This window comes from Oncorhynchus masou, chromosome 12, assembly GCF_036934945.1.
Source record: "Oncorhynchus masou masou isolate Uvic2021 chromosome 12, UVic_Omas_1.1, whole genome shotgun sequence".
NCBI lineage: Eukaryota > Metazoa > Chordata > Actinopteri > Salmoniformes > Salmonidae > Oncorhynchus > Oncorhynchus masou.
Genome location: NC_088223.1, coordinates 32,534,653 through 32,552,149, shown reverse-complemented (window position 1 = coordinate 32,552,149; position 17,497 = coordinate 32,534,653). Strand labels below are relative to the sequence as shown.

At 41.9% G+C, this 17,497-nt stretch overlaps 2 protein-coding genes across 2 annotated transcripts; one reads left to right on the top strand and one right to left on the bottom strand.

Annotated features, from left to right (window-relative positions):
- Positions 1 to 152: 152 nt before the first annotated feature.
- LOC135549870 (protein rapunzel-like) lies at positions 153 to 2,742 on the bottom strand. Its single transcript, XM_064980229.1, has 2 exons — positions 2,653 to 2,742; positions 153 to 1,649 (listed from the first exon to the last, which is right to left on the bottom strand). The coding sequence occupies exon 2, from the start codon at positions 1,627 to 1,629 to the stop codon at positions 931 to 933; it is 699 nt and encodes a 232-aa protein (XP_064836301.1). The 5' UTR covers positions 1,630 to 1,649; positions 2,653 to 2,742; the 3' UTR covers positions 153 to 930.
- Positions 2,743 to 13,888: 11,146 nt separating this feature from the next.
- On the top strand, positions 13,889 to 15,129 carry si:dkey-266f7.9 (uncharacterized protein LOC100006223 homolog). Its single transcript, XM_064979135.1, has 3 exons — positions 13,889 to 13,953; positions 14,214 to 14,784; positions 14,863 to 15,129. The coding sequence occupies exons 1-3, from the start codon at positions 13,889 to 13,891 to the stop codon at positions 15,127 to 15,129; spliced, it is 903 nt and encodes a 300-aa protein (XP_064835207.1).
- Positions 15,130 to 17,497: the final 2,368 nt, after the last annotated feature.

The window sequence follows — 17,497 nt, the reverse complement described above, 5'->3', positions numbered from 1 at the left end:
TTAACTGTAAGACCAATATAACATGTTTTAGGTCTATCCATAATCTTTAGGTCAAGTCAAGATAACTAATAGGGGCAGTGCTCTACAATTCTCTTGTGTGAGAGAGAGAAATGGTACTAGGTTTTCAGTCATATATCTTGTACATACTGTAATATTGGTCATAATTTAGACTTCTTTATTGAAGACAGAGTATAATAGGTTACCAGACCAGAGCAAGTATTGGCAGGTAGCCTAATATAAGGCAGCGGTATGAACACAAATTCAAACTAGGAACAATTACCACAATAACAGAGAGTTCAGTTAACCAAAATAAACATGCAGTTTTTGTGGACAAACAAAGAAAACGTATTTTGATTGCTTTAACTCTGAATTTGGTTTTCCATCTATTCATAATACACATAATATATGATTTACTTGTTTTACTTGGTCCACTTGAATGAGTGTGGTTGCTGAGAAAGTTTGAACCACTTCCCTACAGTTTTAACCACAAAACTCTACTTCTAACCCACCGAAGCTCCCTTCAATCGCTGGCCCTGTCGACAATCAACCCTTAGCCCCTACCCCTTGACACTTGTGTTGATCGAAATAAATTGGACAGGTCTAAGCAAAATATTTGGCAAAAATTCCACCATGCCTCTCAGAGGGCACGGTGGAGCTACAGCCATATTGTGCATACCTATCCAGTTCTAAGAGCAGGGGTGGCCATCCCTCCTCCTGGATAACAACTGGGTCTGCAGGCTTTTATTCCATCCCTGCTCTAACATATCTCGTTTAGCTAATTAGGCTCAAGATGAGCAGCTGATTAGTAGAATGAGATGTATTAGAGCAGGGCAGAAACACCCAGGACATACTGCACACCCAGTAGCACTTCAGGACTGGGAGTAGGGGTTATTTCTGGACAGGGCCCCCACCTCTCCCCTTTCCCAAGCTTTAGGGCGGACTTCTCTCCTCCTCCTCTTTGCACTGGCTCAAAATCTCTTGCATCTTGGCTTGGATGTCCTCCACACGCTTGGCCCACTTCTCCCGCACCTCTTCCTCGTCGTCCTCCGTCACCGCTGTGTAGGCCATGAGAGCGATCAGGCCGATGTGGAACAGGTGGCCCAGATGAGAGCACCGGTGCTCCATAACCCTGCGGTCTCCGTCGCAGTGGTCCAGGTACACCTTCAGCAGGGATCTTCCAAACACCGACCCGGTGCCCATGACGCCTCGGTAGTACACGTCCAGGCTCAGGTCACTCTTGTCCCTCTCGTAGGCCCGCTCGAAGTTGGCCATGTGGCGCCGCGCTCCCTCTGGGTCCTTCCTCACCATCGTCACCATGGAGCTGAAGGCGGTATACTGGTGCTTGATGTACTCTTCATACTTGCCGAACGTCTCATTGACCTCGTCTACACGGATCTGCCGCAGGCACTGATGGTTTTTCGCCGAGATGCTCTGCAACTTGCCGTGTACCACCTGGAAGTCCTTGTCCAGGGCGTGTGCCTCCTCGCCCACCAGGCCTGTGCGCACCACCCCCACCAGGGAGGAGACGATGCCGAAGAGGGGGTCGATGGACGAGGCGAAGGAGGAGACCTTCTCCACACAACCCAAGACCTTGGCCGCTGTCTTTCTGATTTGCCCGGCCTCAGCCATTGCTGTTAGCGTCTGTGACTCTGACAGAGAGAGCGAAAAATATAATGATGAAAAGAAAGAAAGCAAAAGGAGAGAGAGAGACAGTGTCAGGCTGTTGTGTGAGGGTAGTCAATGAACTGAACCATTTCTATTTCAGTTTGTCTTGTAGATGGGGGAGATCGACCAATGTTTCACAAGAATCTTATTACTTTTAATGCTGCTGAAGAAATTGGGCATCTTAGTTCTCAAGTTGCATTCCACACATGCATTATGTCACTTTGTGTCTTTTAGCTTTATGTATCAAGCTACAGTTTTAATACTCCTGAGTAACACCTCTCACAAAGCCTCTAGTTGTGTAGTAAGTAACAAGTCACTAGGCCAGGGCAACAAGTCAATAATGACTTCGGTTCAGAAGCCAAGATTAACTGTTATATCTTATTTGAGATGGTCTCTAGTTCTATGTCTTTCTAAGAGAACATATCTTTCATTATCAATCTTTTCTTTTCATATTTATGGCTGTTAGCAATCAGTTGGAATCAAGTACAGTATTTCATTCAGATACAGGGCTTCTAAATTCAATCCTCACACAGGACAACATACATTTGGGTCACCTATGAAAGGGAGTGTATGTTGTCCTGTGTGTGTACACTAACTGATTTGTGTGGCTCTGCAAATCGTATACAACCCTAGTTCATAGCTTAGCTCTTACTCATCATGCCCAAGGAAAAAAAATCTGGAAGACCAGTGGGTGTGTCGCCTGGATACATTAAATACAATCATTGACCTCCTATTACACCGGCAGGATTTTCTAAAGAAAAACAAAATGATAAAGGCACATGCCAATGTACTGTACATCAATTCAGAGATCCATTTGAGTAAATCACATTAATTTTGATCAAACTACACTCATTTCCTGTTTCTCCAACCACAAACATGTATCATGAACCACTGATTTCCCTTTTGACTTAAATATAAAATGTTATTTTTCAGATAAAATCACAAAAGATAATACAAAGCCTTTAAGGCTAAATATCTTCTGTTTACCTGAGGTCAAGCTGTTGTTATCCTTCTCTTTATACAAGCTGTCAGTATTTCCAAGCGACCATTTTCCAAGAGTCCCCCAGTCTGAGAAGCCCAGCCTACTTTCTGCCTTATAAGGACAGAGGAACAAGGAAACATGACTCTTGTTTGGGCTGTGCTGATTGGATGGAGGGGGAAATGCAGCTGGCTGCTTTGTGGCTGTAAACCAAGCAGAGGCAAAGCAGGATGTCTATTGTTTTAGGCATATCAAATGCATCCACACCTTCAGTAGCAAGAGTTTTTAATAGTCCTGTGAATGTAGGGATAAGGGTAGAGGGAATCCATCAGAATAGAATATATGTGTACAATTTGCATGGCAATTCTTTATTTTCTGCTCTCATAGTTGTGGTATGTTGGTTTCGTACTATCTCACACACATACACACAGAGTGAGAAAGAACGAGAGAGAGAGAGCAGCCCCCCTGAAAGAGTTTTGGGGGGTTAGGTGCCTTACTCAAGGGCACAATGGCAGTGGGTAGCATATGGGATATTAATGACAGCAACCCTCCGGCTGCCGCCACACTCTCAGTAGCCTGCCCTATATTATGATTAGAGAGAAGATACTGTAGGTCCTAAAGTGAGCAGCCCTATGAGATCACATGTTAGGAATACGTTGTAAGCCTGTATTACTCACTTTACATGAAATGTATCTTATACCTGTGTAACACTGTTATTACACTAGTAACAACATCTTATTGATGTTACATTGAATTTCAGTAATTTAATTTGAATTGTACAGAAATGAAATGAAGCAGTTTTTCACACAACAATCAGGGACTCATTAAACATATTTAATTACAAAAACTGCTCAACCATTGATATGCAATTACAAAGCAATCACTAAGTTACTATGCAACAACACTGTAGTAATTACACTGTTACTACAACGGTATAAGAAGAGGTGCACTTCACCACTTTTTAACCTTATATTCATTATCTCTAGCATCATACTAGTGTCTACATATGTTCTCTAGTCAAAAAGATAATTTGAAAACATAAAGATACATAATTAGCCTTATTCATAAAGGCTCATCAAAGATTATAACAATATACATGTCTGCTTGCCCCCCTTCAAATTTTCTCATCTATATTCATTTGTTTTCATTGTCCAATGACGACAAACGTTGGCTCCATTATTTTCCTCTTCAATTATTTAAAGAGTTTTATTGATGGTAACATTGCCATTGTGATGTGAAAATAAAATGTGTTAACACTTTACTTGACACCCAGCGTCATAATACGTTACGACACGGTCATAAACATGTCATAAAATTTCATAACATAACTTTTTGTGACATATATTGCATTATTTTATGGATGGTTATAACACCTACATAAAAGTGTCAAAACCTACCATAGAAGTTATTTTATTGCTGGTTATGACACCTACACAACAGTGTAAAAACACACAAAACCTACCACACAAGGCAAAACATTCCATTACACGTTAGCCTTCTTGTCAACAGTACGAGAGTCGGACGAGAGGGATTTACTCCAGGCACCGGAACAGGCCCTCATCCCAGTCATTCGCAGGAAAAAGAGACGGAAAAGATATCGCGGAAAGAGATCGGAATGCCTTGTGAGGATCTTCCGACGAGTGGCTAATCTGCCTTTTCCATCCGTACTACTGGCCAACGCACAATCGCTGGAAAATAAATTGGACGAGCTAAAAGCACGTACATCCTACTAACGGGACATTAAAAACTGTAATATCTGTATGTTTCACCGAATCGTGGCTGAGAGACGACATGATTAACATACAGCTGGCGGGTTACACACTGCATCGGCAGGATAGAACAGCAGCCTCTGGTAAGACAAGGGGTGGCGGTCTATGTATATTTGTAAACAACAGCTGGTGCACGATATCTAAAGAATTCTCAAGGTTTTGCTCGCCTGAGGTAGTGTATCTCATGACAAGCTGTAGACCACACTATCTACCTAGAGAGTTTTCATCTGTATTTTTCGTAGCTGTCTACATACCAGTAGCTGTCTACTGATGCTGGCACTAAGACCACACTCAATGAGCTGTATACTGCCATAAGCCAACAGGAAAACGTTCATCCAGAGGCGGCGCTCCTAGTGACCGGGGACTTTAATGCAGGGGAAACTAATTTCTATGTTAAATTGTCAACCAGAGGGAAAAAACTCTTGACCACTTTTACTCCACACACAGAGAAGCGTACAAAGCTCTCCCTCGCCCTCCATATGGCAAATCTAACCATAATTCTGTTCTCCCGATTCCTGCTTACAAGCAAAAATTTAAGCAGGAAGCATCAGTGACTCGGTCAATAAAAAAGTGGTCAGATGACGCAGATGCTAAGCTACAGGACTGTTTTGCAAGCACAGACTAGAATATTTTCCAGGACTCTTCCGATGGCATTGAGGAGTACACAACATCAGTCAATGGCTTTATCAATAAGTGCATCAAGGATGTCGTCCCCACAGTGTACGTACATACCCCAACCAGAAGCCATGGATTACAGGCAACATTCGCACTGAGCAAAAGGGTAGAGCTGACACTTTCAAAGAGTGGGACTCTAACCCGGAAGCTTATAAGAAATCCCGCTATGCCCTCCGACGAACTATCAAACAGGCAAAGCGTCAATACAGGACTAAGATTGAATCATACTACACCGCCTCCGATGCTCGTTGGATGTGGCAGGGCTTGCAAACTACTACAGACTATAAAGGGAAGCACAGCCAAGAGCTGCCCAGTGACATGAGCCTACCAGACGAGCTAAATTACTTCTATGCTCGCTTCGAGTCAAGCAACACTGAAACATGCATGAGAACACCAGCTGTTCTGTATGACTGTGTGATCACACTCTCTGCAGCCAATGTGAGTAAGACCTTTCAACAGGTCAACATTCACAAGGCCGCAGGGCCAGACGGATTACCAGGATGTGTACACTGAGTATGCGTTGACCAACTGGCAAGTGTCTTCACTGACATTTGGGTGGCAGGTAGTCTAGTGGTTAGTGGAAAGCTGACAGGGTAAAAATCTGTCATTCTGAACAAGGCAGTTAACCCACTGTCCCGTGGTAGGTCGTCATTGTAAACAGAATTTGTTCTTAAGTGACTTGCCTAGTTAAGTAAAGGTTAAATAAAACATAAATAATAATAATAGTAATTTTTAACCTCTCCCTGTCTGAGTCTGTAATACCAACATGTTTCAAGCAGACCACCATAGTTCCTGTGCCCGATAACCATAAGGTAACCTGCCCAAATGACTACACCATTATCCCAGAAACCCTAGACCCACTCCAATTTGCATACTGCCCCAACAGATCCACAGATGATGCAATCTCTATTGCACTCCACACTGCCCTTTCAAACCTGAACAAAAGGAACACCTATGTGAAAATGCTATTCATTGACTATAGCTCAGTGTTCAACACCATAGTGCCCTCAAAGCTCATCACTAAGCTAAGGACCCCGGGACTACAAACCCCCCTCGGCAACTGGATCCTGGACTTCCTGACGGGCTGCCCCCAGGTGGTAAGGATACTTACTCCCTGTTCACTCATGACCGCACGGCCTGCCAAGACTCCAACGCCATCTTTAAGTTTGCCAATGACACAACAGTGGTAGGCCTGATCACCAACAACAACGAGACAGCATATAGGGAGTAAGTCAGAGACCTGGCTGTGTGGTGCCAGGACAACAACCTCTCCCTCAACGTGATCAAGACTAAGGAGGTGATTGTGGACTATAGGAAAAGGAGGACCGAGCACACCCCCATTCTCATCGACGGGGCTGCAGTGGAGCAGGTTGAGAGCTTCAATTTCCTTGGTGTCCACAAACTAACATGGTCCAAGCACACTATGACAGTCATGAATAGGGCACGACAAAACCTATTCCCCCTCAGGAGACTGAAAAGATTTGGCATGGGTCCTCAGATCCTCAAAAGGTTCTACAGTTGCACCATCGAGAGCATCCTGACTGGTTGCATCACTGCCTGGTATAGCAACTACTCGGCCTACGACCGCAAAACGCTACAGAGGGTAGTGTGTACAGCCCAGTACATCACTGGGACCAAGCTTCCTGCCATCCAGGACCTCTATACCAGGCGGTGTCAGATGAAGGCCCTAACAATTGTCAAAGACTCCAGCCACTCTAGTCATAGACTGTTCTCTCTGCTTCCGCACGGCAAGCGGTACCGAAGCGCCAAGTCTAGTTCCAAGAGGCTTCTAAACAGCTTCTTCCCCCAAGCCATAAGACTACTGAACATCTAATTAAATGGCTACCCAGACTACTTGCATTGCCCCCTCATTAACGCTGCTGCTACTCTCTGTTATTATCTATGCATAAGTCGGTTAAATAACACTACTCGCATGTATATATTACCTCAATTACCTCAACTTACCGGTACCCGGTATTTCTTAGTTTTTCAGGTATTTTTCATAAAACTGCATTGTTGATAAAGGGCTTGTAAGTAAGCATTTCACTGTAAGGTCTACACCTGCTGTATTGGGCGCATGTGACAAATAAAATTTGATTTGATATTCTGAACAATATGTTTGTTATATAACATTTTGTGAGATTATCCATATTGAATTATTATTGTAATTGCGCACACATTGAAGTGAGACATGCACCTACACCAATGCTCTGTTACTGGTGGCTGGGATGAATGCAGGAACAGATTTCAGGAGCAGGACAAGACACCCTCTTTTTGACTGATGACTGACATAAAGGCATGTACAGTGGGGCAAAAAAGTATTTAGTCAGCCACCAATTGTGCAAATTCTCCCACTTAAAAAAATGAGAGAGACCTGTAATTTTCATCATAGGTACACTTCAACTATGACAGACAAAATGATATTTTTTTTCTCCAGAAAATCACATTGTAGGATTTTTAATGTATTTATTTGAAAATTATGGTGGACAATAAGTATTTGGTCACCTACAAACAAACAAGATTTCTGGCTCTCACAGACCATTAACTTCTTCTTTATGAGGCTCCTCTGTCCTCCACTCGTTACATGTATTAATGGCACCTGTTTGAACTTGTTATCAGTATAAAAGACACCTGTCCACAACCTCAAACAGTCACACTCCAAACTCCACTATGGCCAAGACCAAAGAGCTGTCAAAGGACACCAGAAACAAAATTGTAGACCTGCACCAGGCTGGGAAGACTGAATCTGCAATAGGTAAGCAGCTTGGTTTGAAGAAATCAACTGTGGGAGCAATTATTAGGAAATGGAAAACATACAAGACCACTGATAATCTCCCTCGATCTGGGGATCCACGCAAGATCTCACCCCGTGGGGTCAAAATGATCACAAGAACGGTGAGCAAAAATCCCAGAACCACACGGAGGGACCTAGTGAATGACCTGCAGAGCGCTGGGAACAAAGTAAGAAAGCCTACCATCAGTAACACACTACGCCGCCAGGGACCCAAATACTGCAGTGCCAGACGTGTCCCCCCTGCTTAAGCCAGTACATGTCCAGGCCCGTCTGAAGTTTTCTAGAGAGCATTTGGATGATCCAGAAGAAGATTGGGAGAATGTCATATGGTCAGATGAAACCAAAATATAACTTTTTGGTAAAAACTCAACTCGTCGTGTTTGGAGTACAAAGAATGCTGAGTTGCATCCAAAGAACACCATACCTACTGTGAAGCATGGGGGTGGAAACATCATGCTTTGGGGCTGTTTTTCTGCAAAGGGACCAGACGACTGATCCGTGTAAAGGAAAGAATAAATGGGGGCATGTATCGTGACATTTTGAGTGAAAACCTCCTTCCATCAGCAAGGGCATTGAAGATGAAACGTGGCTGGGTCTTTCAGCATGACAATGATCCCAAACACACCGCCCGGGCAACGAAGGAGTGGCTTCGTAAGAAGCATTTCAAGGTCCTGGAGTGGCCTAGCCAGTCTCCAGATCTCAACCCCATAGAAAATCTTTGGAGGGAGTTGAAAGTCCATGTTGCCCAGCAACAGCCCCAAAACATCACTGCTCTAGAGGAGATCTGCATGGAGGAATGGGCCAAAATACCAGCAACAGTGTGTGAAAACCTTGTGAAGACTTACAGAAAACGTTTGACCTCTGTTATTGCCAACAAAGGGTATATAACAAAGTATTGAAATAAACTTTTGTTATTGACCAAATACTTATTTTCCACCATAATTTGCAAATAAATTCATAAAAAATCCTACAATGTGATTTTCTGGAATTGTTTTCTCATTTTGTCTGTCATAGTTGAAGTGTACCTATGATGAAAATTACAGGCCTCTCTCATCTTTTTAAGTGGGAGAACTTGCACAAATGGTGGCTGACTAAATACGTTTTTGCCCCACTGTACGTGATAGGTAGGTCTATCTGGCGTATATGATTATGATGGTCATAATGTTTCTTGACAGTGTCATAAAATGCATTTTCTACAAGTTATTTAATGATGAAACGAACATAACTGTGGAGAATTAATTATAACAACAACAAAGGACTTAAGAAACCAACTTTTAAACGAAAGAAAACTTATTGGTAGGGAAAAAACACTTTTAAAAAATGTGAATTTGACACTCTTATGTAGGTGTCATAACCAATCATAAAATAACGCAATATATCTCACAACATATATGGGTCATGACAGTGTTATGACCATATTGTGACAAGTTATGTCAAGTTACGACAGCTGCTATGACATTATGACATGGTTATGACCGTGTCATAACGTGTTGTGATGCTGTGCATCAAGTAAAGTGTTACCAAAAAGTTAATATTCACTTTATATATTTCTATTTGGCACCAAGGCACAATTAATATCACACAAGCACAGCAAACATACGGCAATGTGACGTGACAGTGAACGATAAACATGAGTTTGCTAAACTTACTACCAAAAGATAGCTGGAAATCACAGGTTATTGTGTTGAATTTTAAACCATTGTTTATGGTTACGCAGTTGCCTGGGTGGTTATGAATTACGTGTGTGTGTGTGTGTGTGTGTGTGTGTGTGTGTGTGTGTGTGTGTGTGTGTGTGTGTGTGTGTGTGTGTGTGTGTGTGTGTGTGTGTGTGTGTGTGAGCACGCCGAACAGTCGGTCTGAAACAACAGTGGCGTGATCGGTCAAGCGAGCGAGCGCCCCCCTCTCACACACTGATGTTGAACCCACATAGCTTTCCATGGGATCTGCTACATCAACATCCCCCATCAACATGCCCCCTCATTCGTTCACTCAGTCCGTCTCTGTCTCTCTCTTGCTCGCTGTCCTCCTTTGGCTGCAGGGTTGTCAGGCTGAAGACTACCACCTTTTGGGTTCAGGTAACAAGGGCATTGATACTGTGGTGGCTAGAATGGAGGAACTCATGTTTGGATCTGGGGTTAGAAAGGTTTAGCCTGCCATAGAAATTCCTTGTGGGGTGAACTGGGTTCACATCGAATTCATTCATTGCCTGCACTTTGCCCATATTGCTGCCAACTTTTTCATGGGTTTGCTTGCTTTTATTACGCTTACTGTACATCTGTGCTGTTTTTGAGCCACATGCAATTGCATTCTAGGTTTATATTATCTTTAAATCTGGTTTTGAGGTTAACCATGTTTTTGAAAAGGAGGATATATTAATTTAGGGATCATCTAGGAAATTGCTCTGCGGTCAACTCTGACAAAGCAATAATAAATGAAAATAAACTACTGTCAGTTAAAACAAATCTATAAGCACATGTATTGAAATTGGTAACAAGTGACAAAAAATTTAAACTAGCACAGTCAGCATGAGAAATAAAGTTGTTATGTTTCTATTTATGTAACTTAAGGTTGACAAGAGTTAGATAATCAACAGTGTGATCTTTACCTTTTACAGAAACTTTACCTTTTGTAGTGGGAAAACTACTCTAGGTTTCACCTGTGTCCACAAGTGCATACGGTATGCAGTGCCTTCAGAAAGTATTCACACCCCTTTAATTTTTCCACATTCTTTTGTGTTACAGCCTGAATTTAAAATGGATTACATTTAGATGTTGTGTTACTGATCTAAACCCTATACCATATAATTTCAAAGTGAAATTTTGTTTGTAGAACATATTTAAAATTATTAAAATTAATGTTTTTTTTACGCTGAAATGTCTTGAGTCAGTACGTATTCAACCCGTTTGTTATGTCAAGCTTAAATACGTTCAGGTGTAAAAATGTGCTGAACAAATTGCATAAGTTGCATGGACTCATTCCGTGTTCAATAATAGTGGTTAACATGATTTTTGAATGACTACCCCATCTCTGTACTCCACACATGCAATTATATGCAAGGTCCCTCAATTGAGTAGTGAATTTCATGTTCAGATCCAACCACAAAGACCAGGAAGGTTTTTCAATGCCTTGCAAAGAAGGGCACCAATTGGTAGATGGGTGAACAAAATAAAAAAATAAGCACATATTGAATATCCGTTTGAGCATGGTGAAGCAATTAATTAGGCTTTGGATGGTATACCAATACACCCAGTCACTGCAAAGATTCAGGCATTCTTCTTAACTCCGTTTCTGGAGAGATTTCATGGGATTTCATCATGAGGCCAATTGTCATTTTAAAATAGCTTGATTTTGAGAAAACCGGGGATGGATCAACAACATAGTTACTCCACAATACTAACCTAAATGGCAGAGTGAAACGAAGGAAGCCTGTAAAGAATAACAAAAATTTCAAAACATGCATCCTGTTAAGTAATACTGGAAAAACAATTGCTAAGAAATTCACTTTTTTGTCCTGAATACAAAACGTTATGTTTGGGGCAGATCCAACACATCACTGAGTGCAACTTTTCATATTTTAAAGTGTTGTGGTGGCTGCATCATGTTATGGGTATGCTTATCATCAGCATGGACTAGTTGATTGGGGGGATAAAACAAAACGGAATACATGTAGGTAGGCTTGTGTCACTGGGCAGCTCTCGGCTGTGCTTCCCTTTGTAGTCTGTAGTAGCACAAGCAAAATCCAAGAGGAAAACCTAATACAGTCTGCTTTCCAACCTTTCAGAAGGACAATAGCCTAAAACACAAGGCCAAATCTACACTGATGTACCAAATTGTTAGATACTACTGCATTGTTGGAGCTAGGAACACAAGCATTTAGCTACACCCGCAATAACATCTGCTAAATATGTGTATGTGACCAATAAAATTTGATTTGATGTTGCTTACCAAGACGACATTGAATGTTCATGAGTGGCCGAGTTACAGTTTTGACTTAAATTGGCTTGAAAATCTATGGAAAGACTTGAAAATTGCTGTCTAGCAATGATCAACAATCAACTTGACAAAGCTTGACGAATTTAAAAAATAATAATGTGCAAATATTGTACAATCCAAGTGTGCAAAGCTCTTAGAGACTTCTCCAAAAAGACGCACAACTGTAATCGCCAAAGGTACTTCTACAAAGTATTGACACAGGGATGTGAATACTTATGTAAATGAGATATTTCTGTATTCCATTTACAATAGATTTGCAAAAATTTCTGAAAACATGTTTTCACTTTGTCATTAGGGGGTATAGTGTGTGGGTGAGAAAAAAACCTATTTAATCAATTTTGAATTCAGGCTGTAACACAACAAAAAGTGGAATACGTAAAGGGGTATGAATACTTTCTGAAGGCACTGTAGTTCCAATTGAGATAACCACCTGATCTCTTCCCAAAAAAACAGAAAAACATGTATCTGTTGGCATTTGCGCCTCTTACGAAAAACAAAAGAGCAACAGGCTGACAATAAGTTGCTTGTGTTGATTTCAAATAATACGTTTTGTTAACATTTTCTAATAACTTTCATGAGTAAGCATTCATAAACCCTTTAATAGTTGACATGCTATTGATGCCATTATTTATTAAATAAATTATATTGTTTTAAATTTAACAGAATGCTTAAATCAATTCAATCCATTCCTCAGTAGATGGAATAACTTCCCAGTTGCTTTAACCAGCAGAAAATCAAATGAGTCTACTGCCACGGCTGAATTTCTGTAGTTCAATGCTTCCCATTCCTCCCTCTTCTGGCTATTGGGACAAACTACATAGTGTGGTATCTAAATGTATATTGAAAGGTGAGCAATCCTGGCTACAATTAACAAACTTACAAGGGAAAGACGTACCAAACTTTAAATTGTATTTATAAATTTAAATTGTATTTCCAGGCACTAGCATTTCGTCTCATCCTAAATTGGTTTAGACATGATTCTACCGCTCCCTGGCTGAGTATAGAGAGACATATGGTGTCTCCTATCACCCTGGAAGAGATGGTCTTCCCTGATATATCCCTTGAACAATGTAAATGTCACGGATCACTCCGGAACTGTCATTCCGCACACCTGGTCCCTATTCCCATTTGATTAGTAATTGTATAAGTGTGCCCTTTGTTCACCATTGTCCTTTCGATTATTGTTCCAATGTCCGTTGGTTCGTGTGAGTACCTGTGCTGTGTTGTTTAGGCTTTCGTGCCACGTGTAATGTGCAGATGATTACAGGTCTCGTCCCGTGTGATAATCATTGTGCAATTGTGTATTTATTCAAGGTACTCCTCACTCTTTTGTTTGGGTCTCAACCCTATGTTTTGTATAAGTGTTTGTTTGGTCTTCGTGCCATTCCTACGCATGTCTCCTGATCCTTTATACCGCCGTGACATTATACTACGCTTTGGTCCTATTATTGCTCACACAATCTCTATCTGGCGCAAAATTGAAAACAAAGGAACTGGGAATCAATATGGCATACCCATACTCCAATATTTCAATAATGACTTGTGATCTGGAGGGCAGCCATTAAAAAAGTATGGTTGACAGATATAATTGAATCTGAACAACCCTAACATGAAAAAATATGACCTTGGTATCTGTATTTATCTCTATTTAACACCAAGGAAATGTTTTACGGTGAAATTGTCCCCAACTGTTCACTCTGTCCCCTGAATCAGGTAAAATAATGATGTCAATTATCTTTTCCTGTTTATACTGAATTTATTATTACTTAAAACTCTATATATTTCTTGCTTGCATTTTTCTTTTGTGTGGCAGCCCACGGGTACATTTTATATAAACTGATTATAATGGAAATGGATATTGTACCTGTAACCCCCAAAAGCAAAAATGACAAAAGATTCCTGTATCGCTGCTATTCTAAAACTGAAGCATCAAACAATTTCCCTGAGATTCATCTGTGCTTCCTTTCCTTGCCCCCAAACTTAGTCCCCATTAATATAACTGAAGAATCAGACATGGCAAGCACCAAAGGAGTCCCCAGGATGGGGAAGATGCTTATTGAGCTGATGACCCTACTGGGGTGAGTATCTTATTTCAAATGTAGTCAGGGGTTGTGTCTCAATATTCTTGAATAGTTTAAGGAGACTCAGTCTTCTTTCCTTCATTAGCACTAATCTGAATGACTGGAGAGGACAGAACAATATAGAAGAGGCCAATCTAAGATTTATGTAGTTATGAAGCAAAGGAGATAGTGTAAGAGTGGTGTGAGAGTCAGTTATGAGTAATATAATTAGCTAGCTTTGGGATTAAGTATTGAGCTTTGATCTAATTACCCACCAGGGCTGTTGGTTTGAGCAACAGCGCCATCCAGAGGCCTGACTATGACGACACTGCGGCCCCCGAGTTCCTCAACCCCTCCTGGATGGCGGACCTCCCGGACAGCCGCCCGCTGTCCGAGGTCACCATGCCTGGCACTCACAACACCATGGCCATCTACGGCGGCGCCTTGGCCGAGTGCCAGTCCTGGAGCCTGGCGTCACAGTTGCGTGCCGGTGTGCGCTTCCTGGACATTCGTGTGCGCCATGTGCGTGGCAACCTCACCATCCACCACGGCGTCTCCTACCAGCGGGCGCACTTCGGTGACGTGCTGGAGGGCGTGGCTGACTTCCTACGTGAGTACCCCAGCGAGATGGTGCTGATGCGGCTCAAGGAGGAGTTCAGTGAGACCTTTGACATCTACGGGGCGGTGGTCGGCTACATTCACCTTTACGCCGATTGGGACCTGCTGTGGCACAGTCGGCTCATGCCAACTGTGGGACAGGCCAGAGGGAAGCTCATTGTCCTCCAGGACTTTGGCGGACCTGACCTCGGCATGCGCTACGGCTCCCTGGACATTGCAGACGACTGGAAGGTAAGGAGACGGTCATTTTGAAAATTAAATTGTGGCTAAACATTTTTGTTGAGTCTTATATGCTTGTGGTCTCCTCAGGTCCCCACCCTCCTGCATGTGGCTGAGAAATGGCAAAGTGTGCACGAACACCTGGAGGCTGCCCCTGTTGGCAACAAGGCCTATATCTTCCTCACCTATGGCAGCGGAGCGGGCATCTTTGCCTACCCCAACGCCATCGCCCAGCGAATCAATGCCCGCCTATACGACTACCTGATGGCACTGATAGGACAGAACAGGCGCTTTGGAATCATCACCATGGATTTCCCCGCCTCTCCCCTCCTTCAAATGATCATTAACTTCAACTGAGAGAGAGGTCCCTCATCTACTAAGCCTGCTACCATACAATCAACATAGATACTCTCAAATTAAAATTGTTGGGACACTACATGATGATTGGGAGTCCATTTTGCTCATTGTATGCTTATTTTCATTATACCTTGCTACTTAAGTAAGCAGTTATTTATTGGTGAGGTTCATCATCGCACTTGACTTTCCAACAAGCGGGCAAAACTGGTTGCAATGATGTCAGACTGATATATTTTCTGACGTCATGGTCAGGTTGTGTATTAACTGTAAAAGGAAGTAAGACATCATAAATTGGGTATCATCTGGTCCCCACAACCAGAAAACCAGATACAACCAGAAAATAACATTGTTAAGATGTCCGATAGCAAATTTTGAACGCTGGCCAGGTGATCAAGGACGAGTCGCAATTCTAATTTGTGTAGCACCTCATCAAGGAAAAGAACTATAGGAATTGACTATCACTATTTGAAAGGGCTAGTTCACTCCAAAGTCAAAGTTTTCCAGATATGTTTGGACTTCAAAAGTTGTCTAATGTCGAGATGAATCCCACACCATCCGTTGTGTAAATCCAGCTCCAGCTCTAGTATGCCTATGGTGCCCATCTTTATCATTCATATTGGGATTGATGCATATAGCTGGACCTACACAACAGTAGATCTGAAAATGTCTGAAAAACTTTAATTTTGGAGTGAACATTTACTTTAAGTGTTAATGTTCAAAGACAACTGACACATTTGGGAAGAATGCCACACCACAAAACATGAACTCAAAACGGAAAACCGTTAGGACATCTTTGAGTAATTTCTGACATGTTATTGATTTAAATCCTTACATGTCATATTGTTTATCTGTTGGACAGTGATGTCATTAAGATATGAACCCCTTTCAACCCCAGCAGTGTTTCAGTCACAACAATGACACAATGGCTGTATGATTGGACAGGCTATTCAAAATTGTCAATAGAAAATAAATTGCTTTAATCCACATCAAATGTATGCTTTGTTTGTGAATACAATTACTAATCAAATGGGAATTGACTGAATGGAGATTTTGAAAGAAAACAGCTGTAGAAATAATTGAACTGTGTTCAAGCATGTGTGATGACAGCAACTTTCACACATTGAAACTTTGGCTTTTATTATTAAGAATAAGTAAATAAATATCATTCCTAGTTTGACCAAAAACATTACTATGGCTATTTATCGATATATTCTTAATGTAGGGGTACCATGACCTGTGTCCAAGCAGGTGCGATGCTAGTAATTTTCCCACAGTGAAACCTTTGCTTTTATCGTTATGAATCAGTAAATAAATAATAAGCCTCGTTTGACCTACAACATTACTATGCACAATACAGTGCCTTCGGAAAGTATTCAGGTCCCTTGACATTTCCACATTTTGTTACGTTACAGCCTTATTCTAAAATGGATTACATTTTTTTTTAAATGCAATCTACACACAATACCCCATAATGACAGCTAAAACAGGTTTCTAGAAATTTGTGCTAATTTATTAAATATAAAAAACAGAAATACCTTATTTACAAGGTTGAAGGAATTGTCCGTAGAGCTCCAAGACAGGATTGTGTCGAGGTACAGATCTGGGGAAGGGTACCAAAAATGTCTGCAGCATTGAAGGTCTCCAAGAATACAGTGGCCTGAACCATTCTTAAATGGAATAAGTTTGGAACGACCAAGACTCTTCCTTGAGCTGGCCCCAGCCAAACTAAGCAATTGGGGGAGAAGGGCTTTGGTCAGGGAGGTGACCAAGAATCCGATGAGCTCTAGAGTTCCTCTGTGGAGATGCGAGAACCTTCCAGAAGGGCAACCATCTCTGCAGCACTCCATAAATCAGGTCTTTATGGTAAAGTGGCCAGACGGAAGCCACTCCTCAGTTAAAGGCACATGACAGCCCGCTTGCAGTTTGCCAAAAGGCACCTAAAGACTCTCAGACCATGAGAAACAAGATTCTCTGGTCTGATGAAACCAAGATTAAACTCTTTGGCCTGAATGCCAAGCATCACATCTGGAGAACCTGGCACCATCCCTACGGTGAAGCATGGTGGTGGCAGCATCATGCTGTGGGGATGTTTCTCAGCGGCAGGGACTGGGAAACTAGTCAGGATTGAAGCAAAGACGAATAGAGCAAAGTACAGAGCGATCCTTGATGAAAACCTGCTCCAGAGTGCTCAGGACCTCAGACTGGGGCAAAGGTTCACCTTCCAACAGGACAATGACCATAAGCAAACAGCCAAGACAATGCAGAATTCGCTTCAGGACAAGTCTCTGAATGTCCTTAAGTGGCCAGCCAGAGCCCGGACCAAAGGTGCTTCAACAAAGTACTGAGTAAAGGGTCTGAATACGTATGT

What these genes read in the sequence shown, in the direction of transcription:
- si:dkey-266f7.9 (XM_064979135.1), top strand. Translation starts at nt 13,889, where the DNA reads ATGGCAAGCACCAAAGGAGTCCCCAGGATGGGGAAGATGCTTATTGAG. An exon ending in GAGCTGATGACCCTACTGGG is followed by an intron (nt 13,954 to 14,213) that starts GTGAGTATCTTA and finishes ATTACCCACCAG; the next exon opens with GGCTGTTGGTTTGAGCAACA. An exon ending in ACATTGCAGACGACTGGAAG is followed by an intron (nt 14,785 to 14,862) that starts GTAAGGAGACGG and finishes TGGTCTCCTCAG; the next exon opens with GTCCCCACCCTCCTGCATGT.
- LOC135549870 (XM_064980229.1), bottom strand. Translation starts at nt 1,629, where the DNA reads ATGGCTGAGGCCGGGCAAATCAGAAAGACAGCGGCCAAGGTCTTGGGT.